The 11,321-nt window shown below is 39.9% G+C and overlaps 1 protein-coding gene across 1 annotated transcript in view; it reads right to left on the bottom strand.

The window, feature by feature from the left end:
* Window positions 1-879: 879 nt before the first annotated feature.
* ubl3a (ubiquitin-like 3a) overlaps window positions 880-11,321 on the bottom strand; it is a 35,564-nt gene continuing 25,122 nt past the window's right edge. Inside the window, exons 2-5 of the mRNA XM_005951285.3 lie at window positions 9,660-9,768; window positions 6,748-6,834; window positions 4,407-4,484; window positions 880-2,713 (exon numbers count right to left, since the gene is read on the bottom strand). Coding sequence (XP_005951347.1) covers window positions 2,661-2,713; window positions 4,407-4,484; window positions 6,748-6,834; window positions 9,660-9,768 — 327 coding nt within the window. The 3' untranslated portion in view covers window positions 880-2,660. The remainder of the gene's footprint in view (window positions 2,714-4,406; window positions 4,485-6,747; window positions 6,835-9,659; window positions 9,769-11,321) is intronic.

Below are 11,321 nucleotides of genomic sequence, written 5' to 3'. Positions count from 1 at the left end.
ACATCATACAGTCATGTGAAAAAGTTTTCATAGCGCTCTATGGAGCGTTCTGAAGTATACTCCTACTGCTTCCATAAGGATAAGTAGCAGCCAGCTGCTTCTAATTAAATGGACTTGTTTAATTGATCATTAGCAAGTGTGAGCACACCTATAAAAACAGAGGTTTGGACAGTTTGCAGATCTGGAGCATTCAGCTGTGTCTAAAGGATTCAGTTAGCACGTTAAACACTAAATTTCATGGCAGTACAATTAGAAAAATACTACAGGACTTGTTTTTTTGGCCAGTAGAAATGCTTTTCTCTCAAAAAACAAAAAACACAGCAAGATGGTTTAGGTTTGCAAAGCTGCATCTGGACAAACCAAAAGACTTTTGGAGCAATGTTCTTCAATGAAAATCAAACAGCATATCAGCACAAACACCTCGTACGAACTTTCAGCATTGTGGTGGAGCAGTCATGATTTGGGCTTGTGTTTATAGCCACAGGACCTGGATACTCTGCAGCTTCTCTGTTAACAGCACCATCATCCCAAATTTTACAGTTTTGTTAAATTATTGTGATATTGATGCTCAAAAGAGACTAAATGTGTTTTACTTGTTCCAAGAAGTTGAAGAATCAAAATTTAAGCCCACCTCTATTTACAACACTAACCTGTGAGTGATAGTTTCAAGGTGAAATTCAACATACCAGAGTCACTGTAACAAGAAAAACTCTTTTTAGAATAATTTGCTGAACTTGTTAAGATGAAGATTGGAGTCCGGCGTCTTGTTCAGCCCTCTGGTTAAAGTCCCACAGACTGTGAGCTAAGATGCTGTTAGAATGATTAGTCAGTGGCGCTTAAAACATTACAGTTCACGTGCAATAAATCATGACAACGAGGTAGCGCACTTCAATAACTTTTATTTAGTTTACAGATGTATTCCATTTTGAAGTTTGCAGGGGGGGAGGGGAGAGCATTAGTGCTATTTACAATTGGTTTGAAAACGTGTATCTCTGTACAGATTTGAACCCTGATCAATATAAACAATATTTTTTTAAGACCTAGTGCTGTTACAAAGCGATTCTTTAAAGCAAAAACAACAAAACCCCACAAAGAAACAGGATTATATTACTTTATAAACAAATGAAAAAGAAATGAATAATAAAAGAGAAAGAACAAAAGAAAGAAAACAAAAATCCATCAGTCCATAAATGATTAGGGAGGATTTGCTGCTGTTAAGCACAAGACATTGTCAGAGAGTGACTGTGAACTGGCTAGAAGCTAACCATATACACAATCATAGACTAAACACCAATATAATGTATATCACCAAGATCTAAAGTCGTCATTTTCTATATAAGATTCATATTAAATATATTCTACACATGTTACCTTAGTTTGGAACATTACTTCCACTGGAAAAATATAAAATAAAACAAAGCTTTTTATACATTTGTTTTAATCTAATGAAGGAGCACGTGCTTTAGTTGTGCAAACTGGACTTATTAATGCAGATTTAAGAGGCAAATTAAGACAAATAAGGACCCTTTTCCTTCTGAGTTAATGTCCGTGCTTACAAAGCAACTGTCTGAGAGATCCTTCACAATACTGCTATAAAAATAAAGGGAGGGGGGGCACAGTGAGACAGCGACGGCGTGTCACGGAAAGAAAATTGGCATGATGTTTCATTAATCACAACACTAGTCGGTCGATAATATGAGTGGACTGTCAAAACACAGTCACCAAAAAAAAAAAATCATGAACAAACAAATATCGAAAAACAAGACCTTAAAAAAATGGTTGTTTTCTATTTGTTTGCTTGTTAGGCTTCGTTTGGCTAAAATACAGCGGACTCAAAGGAGTGGGATGTGTCGCTCTCGACATAAAAAAAGGGAATCGTTTCTCTCTTGCGACCTTTAAGGGCACATGCAGAGGAGGGCAGTAAAGAGGGCACACACGTGTGTGTTATTATGTGTGTGTGTGTGGGTGTCATGTTTTGAGTTCTCTGATCAGGCACGTCTGCACTTTGTCTGCCGCACTAAGGGGTATCACGCAAGCACGCGCGGCTCGATGTGAGGACATGAAGTCGGAGCGTGCGCGTTTGTTGGTATGCTGATGAGCTGTTAGTGGTTAAAATTCTCAGCGGTCTGTATGAGAAAACAAGGCCACACGCACAAATTTGGGCACTGCATTACAATGACAACCGGCCAGAGTAAAGAGCCAGTTAGAAAGGTGACTTGTAAGAGACCGCCTGAGGATGGCTCGACAAGGTGTGTGTGTGTGTTTACTGCAAATGTGTGTGTGCATGCATGTGTATGGCAGAAGGCTTCAAAAGGATTTCATTAAGAAAGAAAGAAAAAAAACATGCAAATCCAGTTCCTTCTCATTTTCAGTTATGACAGCAAATCAAGTACAACAAAGGAATCAACTCTATCTTTAATCAATTTACTGCTCTCCAAGTCTGTCCTGGATCAGCCTGAGCCTGCTGTCCTTCTATGCATGTGTATGAGGGAGAAGGGGAAAAACAGAGAAAGTGCGAGTTTGTTTGTTTCGTTAAATGTCTCTATGAGTATTCGCAGTGTAGACAGGCTACAGGACAAGGTACAAGCTCATTAGGTCCAGGACATGGAGGGCGAGAACGGATGCAAAGGATGAAAGGGGGTGGCGGTGGAGGTGTGTATTTACAGAATGACACAGCAGTTACTCTCCCCGGTCTTCTCTCTGTTCCTCTGACCTGGACACACAGCACACAAACGTCATGATTAAGCAAACACCCACACAGCACTGTCACAGAGTTACTCAGCTCAATAGTCAGACATCACCTCAAAAGGACAGATTTAGAAACATACTGGTAGGCCAAGTTCAGATACTGCAACACTGCATGGAAATACTTTTGATATACTACAAACATATAACATATGTAGCTCATAAGTGTTCTAAAGAAGGTCTAAATCTCCATCTCCTACAGCTGAGCAGCATTTTGGGATTTCATGAGACTGGATCTGTTGCTCAAACTCTTTGAGTTTGTTACATTTCCTAGTGGTACCTGAAGCAACATTGCCTCATTTTTTTTTTAAATGTAGACTCTTGAAATCTACACTTACAGTGTTGTGTAAAAGTCTTAACCCATCTCTCATTTCTTTACATTTTGTTAAAATGGGAAATCGGTGCTGCAATTTACTGAAATGTGGAAATGCAGCATAAAAACCTTGAAAATCGAGATTTGGTATGACCACAGGCTTAACTTTCTTAGGCAGGATGATCCAACACAGCTTTAATAAGGTTGTGGAGGCCAATTCATGAGTGATAGTGCTCCTGACTTTGTGTTTTAATGCTTTCCCTGCTTTGGCAGTGTGTTTGGGATCATTGCCATGCTGAAAATGTATTAAATGTAGTAAGTCAGATGCTTTCCAGTTGGTACTTCATAGTGGATCAAAATCTGATGCCACTTTTCTAAGATCTCCAACACCACTGTCTGAAATATAGCCCCAAACCATGACACAGCCTCCACAGTCATCTAATTCTACAGATGCTTGGAGATAGTCACTGTTGTACCTCTCTCCTGACCTCCAACGTACATATTAATACCAATTTAAACTACAAAATGTCACATTTGTATTCATCACTCCATTGCCATTGGTTTTCAGTCAAGATCTTGTGCAGTTTGGCATATCTCAGCCTTTTCTCCCTGTTTCACTTCCTTAAAAACATCTGCCTAACAGCTCTTTGGGAATCAACTTGTTGGTGCAAACATGCTATTTTATGTCTCTCAGACTGTGTTGTCTTTGAGATTTTTCATAGATTCAACTAAAGAAACGCTGGCTCATTCTTTAAGTTAGATTCCATTTTTTATGCTTAAATGATTCACAGGTCAGTGTGAGGTGGCTTGATAAACATAAAAAACATTTCTCTGAAAATGGTCAGGTACAAGGACTGGACTGAAAAAGCAACCAAACTTTAAAAAGCCTAGAGAACTGCTGCTCAAGAGCACTATAAAAAACATACAAGACCAGAAATTTAAAAAGAGGGGCGACTCAGGTCTTTTGTACAATTCACATAAAGAGTACTTCAAATCTAACTTTGTAACTGTTTCTCCACATAACAAAAGTTCATTCAGATTCATTCTTCCTCACATGGGCTCACAGATACCCAGTATGAGAACTTGATGTCCATTTGAACTCTATTCGCTTGTCATAGTCATAAAAAAATGAAGCAATTCTTCTGGCATGATTTATATTAGCTGTATTCTACACAGTGTGTTGTATCGTGGGGATACACTTCAAGGAGCCAATTATTTGCACTAGTGGCTGCTCCTAAAACAGAAGCCATGTGCAGAAATAAATAATAGCTGGGAGCGGAACATTTAACGTTGTTCAGCATGTGAAAAGCCTCCTGAAAGGAAAAAGGGGAGACGGGGAGCTGGTTACCTTGGGAATTTGGCTCAGGCAAAGTCTCTCTGGCAACTAAATGCATCACTGTGGTCTTCCCCAAGGGCAGTTTGAGAGCTGAGAGAGGGAGAGAAGGAGGGAGAGGATGAAAAGGTTATTCAGTGAGCTACATTATATTTGCCTGCACAGTGTCACTCAGCAGAAGTATAACATGACTTTTTAACAGCTTTCTGAAACTGAGTGTAAATTATAGATTGGATAATGTTGAGCTACACATAGAGAAAATTAAATTGTCAAATTATGCGATTAAAGTGGGATTGCAGAATAATAATCACTTGAACATGAGGAAACTGTTGGCAATCTGAATCCACATGTAACTGAATCATTTAAAACACTGTTCTCACGCGGCTGAAGGAGCGGCTAGTTTCTTGCTCTTGATTAAGACAACTCGGTTCCAAGTTTTATTGTTATTTGCAGATAATATTGCAACATAGTAATAAAGGTGCAAATTAAACGATACTTAACACTAAAAAGGATTAATTAAAAAAAGAAATGCACAAAATATCTGACACACGTGTAGAGTGTACTATGTACATGCACATGTATACAGTGGATTCAAGTTCAACGGGATTAGTTAGCAGACAAAAGTGAGAAAACACAAATGTGGAGGTTGCAGAGCACCCTCTGGTAGACATGCTATGTGACATGTTTGAAGGGTGTTTTTCCCCATTTCTTCTTTAGTTTTTAAATTTTAATTTACCAATACTGATATATTAGCTACTATAAGCCAATATATCTGCCCTGCCAACATATCAGTTGAGCTTTATTGGTAGGCATTCATGTTAGTATGAAAAATAAGGGAAAGCAATGGCTATAAGGAAGGCAGGTGAAATATCAATAAAAAAACAACAACTTTGTAATACCGAATAGACCAAAACCAATAGATGAGCTGCTGGATACCCCTTAAAGAGATAATATAATCCAACTTGGCGCCTGCAGCCTGGGTCAAGAAGCCAAAAGGAGTAAAATCAGAGGTCGATAAGTGCGCTTCAAAGTAAATCAGCAACATCAGCAAGGAAAAAGCAGCCAATAAGATTGTAAAATATTATTTTATTATTGTCTCACAGCACTCAAATGAACCTAAAAAAGAAAAAAAACAACCCACCCACACGCCTCGGAACAACCCTGCAGGAAGGTGAGGCACCACCGGATTTTGTATGAATGCAGCATAAATGCACGCTTCATCCTGTCCACTGACGCCACTCGGCCCTGCATGCGTGTGTGTGTAGCACAGCCTCACCCTTGGCCACACAAACACACAGACCTGCTGCTCTTTTTAAAATCCATGACACAGACACCAGAGGAGAGAGATGGAAAAGGAGCACATTCAGTCTGAAATGGTGCCTCCAGGTTCATCTAAATGTTTCCATGAGACGCTGTGGTATGCCCTCGCCTTTGGTGGGTGTGTCAGAAGTGCTCGTCAGCAGTAGCAAGTTGAAAAGGTAGCGCTCACAACAGACTGCCATAGGTGCATAACATAACAGGTTGTTCAGTGCAACCCTGCTTCTGTTTAAATAAGAGTTTTGCTACCTCGTTGTTGGAGCTGGGCACAGGCTATTTCAATAGGTTTTTACAAAGTCCTCAGACTACACACGCAGCTGTAATTGGCATGGGGTTAAACAACCACTGCCTAAAGGCTGGAGCCCAGAAATGTCGTGAATACACAAAATAAGAAGGAAAATTTGCAGGATCTCTCACCGCTTCGCATAAGTTCATATATAGTTATAACTTTTAAAACTACACACTGCTGTTAACATGTAATAGTTGGCAACTTGTGTGTGTGCTTTAAAATGTGTGTGTCTGTACTCAACAAGGATTCTGTGTTAATGTGCAAACATGCTAAAAGATAAGGGAATTATCAGATGGATGGCAGATAGAAGACTGCAAAAGGGTTAGGGTGCGCTGTAACACCGTTAACCACAAAGCACCAGTCAAGTCTAAATTGGGTTAGGCAGATAAAAAAGCCTAAAAGCCAGAGAGAGTGAACTGGCCTTCCACAACAGAAGACGTCCTTTTCTGCCTTTCACTCTCGCTTCCTTTCTCTCTCTCCTTTGTACCACTTGAGGTCTCCTTTAAACGCCAGTCTTCCCTCTTTCCTGACCAGCCTCTTTCCCCTCTTTTTCCTCTATTTCCTCTCTCCTCCCTCTTTCCCTGTCAAAGCAAGCTTGTCCAGAGCACTGAGGTACCTCTGTTCTGTGACTCAGGAAAAGGATGAGAACAGCAAAGAACTTTCCAGCAGCGCACGGCTGTGATTTTGTGTGCATGTCTATGAGCGAATGAGCCATTTTCTCTGGGTGGTGTAGCTTCAGTGTTTTCTCACCTCCTAGTGTTACGTTGCCGTGTAGAAAACGTCCCTGGTAGATGAGCCTCAGGATGTTAGGACTGCTGACCTGCTCTTCCTCCCAGTCTGTAGGAAAGCAGAGAGAAAGGAGGAGACAGTTAAAGAGAAAGGAGCCCTGCTGGTTCATTTTTACCTCTTATTTTACTCGTTTTCCATGAAGTATTAATTTGACATTTCACAAGTACAATTTAATGCACTTCAAAAGCCACAATATACAAGAATCCTAAAGCTGTGTATAAAAAGCTGTCGTGTCGGCGTGATGAAAATGCTGAACACAGTGTAGTGAAAAGAAATCAGTTGCTGCCTGGTAAAGAAAAAAAAAAAAGAAGAACCACAGACAACCACACTGAAGATATTTTAAGACATTTAGGGCCTTTATTTTAAATCCTTAAAGGCAGAATGTATAATATTTGGGCTTTGCGGGATGCCCTACAGAACGTGAGAAAGAGCCGAGGCAAAAGAAGAAGACGAGGTGTGGCTCGGGAAGAGCTAAGGACAAAAGTGAACGCATTAAATGAGAGAGAAACGAGAGTGCGGAGTTGCGCAGCAACAGAGTCTGGCCACCAGATGTTTGTCTCTAGCTAAGCGCAGGGTGTTGTTGCTGACTGAGAGCCTGCTCTGGGTCTCTCAGGGTTCAGATGGGTTGTCTGGGAGGAACACAGGGTGCTCCCAACACTGACGGGAATGAACGGAAAACTTCTGTTGTCGAGGAGAATTCGAGTCCAACTGTGTAATTTATAGTTTTTCATGCATCGTGGAGTTCTCTTAAACTGGAGTACATTAGCGGCACCGTGGGAAAAAGCTAGAGTTTTGAAGGTGACGTAAGGTGGGCAGTATCAAATGAATTCTAACCCTGGTGCACAGCAGCAGCGAGGCAAGTGGGTGTATTACAGAAAGGAAGCGGCTGCACTATGATCCCACATTCCTGTATGCAATGATAATCAGGCTGAAAGGAGTTCATTCTAATTACCCTACACCAAAGATATGCACATTCCCCACACTGCTATATAGACCTGCATGTAAGCAATTAGCAGTTGGTCTGACAGCAATAAGTCTGATCAAGTAGTTTCTAAGCAAATTAACAAATATTTGTTTACAGTTAAATTGTTTAATTAGAGTTTTGACAGAGATTTGGTAGCTGTGCCTGCATAATGATAATATTTATTAAACACCACATATTAAATGCAAAAATGTTAAAGAATATAGAACTGTAAGTAAAACCAAAGCTGATGCTAAAATCTGACATGTGTAAAGCAGATGTGAAAACCCAGATCTTTCTCATGTAAATCAAATAAATAATACAACCGTGTTATAAGCACCTTTGTGGTGCGAGGTAAGAAAGAAAGTCAACTCTAATGCTAATTTTGCTGTTAACCTAAACCTTGAACTCTCCGTTAATCTTGTTTGCACATTACAAGCTAGAGCAGCTCCACAATCATCCACCGTCTTCGCTAGCTCGTTGCTGACTGTTTGGTGTCGAGCAGGTACATTTTCCACGTGTTATTTTTTAGTTTTTAAATGTCAAACATGAAAAAAAAACTTCCAATACTGAAAAAAGTGAACTGAAAAAGTACAACTGCAGGCTGGAGAGGTAAACAATGATATTTTTCTTTTGCTACAGATTACTATTATAAGAATATATATTTAACCTGCTTTTTCACTTTTAAAAAAAGTCAATCAGCTTTGAAAGTGTGGTTACTGTAAAAATAAGTTTGTAGATGTCTGTAAGAATTAATCAAATATATGAAAAGCTATATCTTAAAGAGGAAAGAGAGAAAAAACAAGTGTGCCCTGACTGCTTCCAGGAGTACCCTTGTACTGCTGTACGGATCATGAGTGCATTGCCACGTCCATAAAAACAAAAGTCTTGGCAGTTTGTTGGTGAGGTCTGTATTAACACAAAGCCACAATCTTCCCAGGAGGAGATGTCCCAGAAGGTTCACCCCAACGTCAGACCATGCAAAAAAAAAAAAAACTGTACAGAACCCGAGAGCTAAATCTCATACTCTACAGGCCTCAGATAGCATTTTAAATGTCAAAGTTCACAATAGTACAGTTTAAAAAGGCCGAACAAGTATGGTTTTGTTTGAAAGGGTAAACGGGAAAAAGCCTCTTCTCACTAAAAAGAACAGGGCAGCACAGACTAGCTTTGCAAAGCTGCCTCTAAATGAGTGGAGATGTTTGTCTACAATAGAATGCTCCGTGTTTGGTGAAAACCAAAAACACTATATCAGCACAAATACCCCATACCCTCTATCAAGCACAGTGGTGGAGGGCTTAAGAGGTAGGCTTATTCTGTAGCCACAGAACCCAGGTATCAGGTCATTGAGTCACTGAGTCAACCATGCACTCGTCTCTATACAAAAGTATTCTAGAGTCAAATGTTAGATCTGTCTGAAAGCTGCACCTTAGCTGAAATTGGGCCACGCAACAGGACAATGATTCCAAGCACAGCAGCCAATCTGTAACAGAATGGCTGAAAAAGGAAATAATCGAGGTGCTGCAATGGCCTAGTCAAAGTCCAGACCTCAAACTAATTAAAATGTTGACAACCTTAAAGAGAGATGTGCACGAATACCTTTAAAGCTCAACGTACTGAAGCAATGCTGTAAAGAAGAATGGGACTACAGTCAAGCAGAAAAATCATTTGTGTTATTGCTGCTAAACGTGGCTCTACAAGCTACTGAATCTTGGGGTGTGCTTAGTACAGTGAAAACCTTTTCACCGTACTGTAAGCGACTGCCTTAGACCACAATGATTTTATTCATAACGTAGGAACTTGTTATTGCTTTCATATTTATATTGCACATACATTTATAGCAGACTCATACCTCTGCATATCGATGCACATGTATCTGATGTGAATAGCAATACATAACTGAGATACTCACCCATTGGCCAGTTGTCATAAACGTGTTTGGCGATATCTGCTGCAGAGTCGTTGGGAGAGAAGAGGAATTCTTTCGTCTTTCCACTGACCAAAATCAGCCGCAGGTTTATCTGCAACACAGGTAAAAGCAAAAAAACCCCAAAAAAAAACAGCATTAGTGAATGTGAGAAACAAAAAATGAAGACAGAGAAAAATGCACATTCAAACAAACAGCTGTCCCATATGTCAGATTATAGAGCTGGGTCAGGAAGCACACGGTTTCAAGTTAGTAATTTAATAGGAAACAGAAGAAGGATATGAAGACCCTGAGGAACATCCTTCCGTTGGATGAACTCCCATCAGTCTCTCCAACTTCCTCTTCAGCTTTCTCAATTCCCTCAAACTGTATTTCTTTGTCTTTGGTTCCCAAGTCTGAAATTGAATGGAAGTTTGTCTCTCGCTTACCATTCCTCATTTTTTTGTCCCTGTAGGTGTTTGAGCGAGACATTTTTCAGGCAACTAAAATTAAAGATTTTCTTAAACCTTTACCTGAAATTAGAAATGCTATATCCATGTTTGTTTTGTACTGTAGTTTATGTAGTTAGTCACCTGTGTTTTTAATTACGTTTCCACAGTCATGTCATGTATGTATTTTTTAGGTTACTTTCCTGGATTTGTGTGTAGAATTTAACCCCTCCAATGTGCGATCACTGAGTAACTTTAGATTGATACTATTTATAAATCAGATTGTGAAGCACCTTAGTAACTTAAACACTACCACAGAACATGTTGACCTAAACATTTTGGTTTTAACAGTCTTAGTTATTGTTGTTGTTGTTTTAGTTGTTTTAATTGACTTATTTTATTTATTTATTTGTTTTTTTCTCTATATTTTACTGCATCAGTGCAGTGCATTTTATTTATTTTAGTGGCATTTTACATTGTTAAGCACTGCAAGCAGCATGGACTGTTTGGAAATGCGCTATCTGAATAAACTTGACCTTGACCTAGACTACCTAACTTCACTATTACTGAATACAAACTCTCATTATGTGTACTGGCTAATTCAGCTGACACATTACAAAAATACATCCACTGAATTCTTCTGTACTGAAAAAAGTACATACTTGCAGTTTAACAGAGAGAGAAAAAAAACCCCTCAGTGGTGATCTCTGCCCCGCGTAGAGACAAGGTCATTATTCACCAATGTGATTGTGCGACTAAAAAAAACCACATAAATGAGAGGGACACACGTGTTTTGCTTCCAGCCACATGATTTTGTTTCTCTCACCTTAGATCACCAGCTCCCAGCGAGAAAATATACACAAGTGAACTGAACACACGTGGGGGTGTACATTTAGAACCGTTAATTTGCAGAGCAATTAAACTGCCGAGCACTAGGATGCAGATGAGAGGCCTGATATGTGTTTAGCAGTGGTACAGTGTGCCTTTAAGAGCAGAACTCAGTGGTGTGTGCTTGCCTTTGCTTACTGTATTTGTGTGGCTGGGCCCCTGTGTGCGCATGGCACGAGCACGTGTGTCATTGTTGTCAGTGTGTTTCCATGTGCCAAGTATCTGTTAGCCTTCTACACCACACCCCGTGTCCTACCAAACCCACTCTGCTGAGCGCCACACACACACACACACACACACACACACACACACACACACACACACACACACA

This window comes from Haplochromis burtoni, unplaced genomic scaffold, assembly GCF_018398535.1.
Source record: "Haplochromis burtoni strain Fernald_Lab_line unplaced genomic scaffold, NCSU_Asbu1 Contig_907, whole genome shotgun sequence".
Classification (NCBI taxonomy): domain Eukaryota; kingdom Metazoa; phylum Chordata; class Actinopteri; order Cichliformes; family Cichlidae; genus Haplochromis; species Haplochromis burtoni.
The sequence above is the reverse complement of the archived record's forward strand: the minus strand, read 5'-3'. Positions and strand labels throughout refer to the sequence as shown.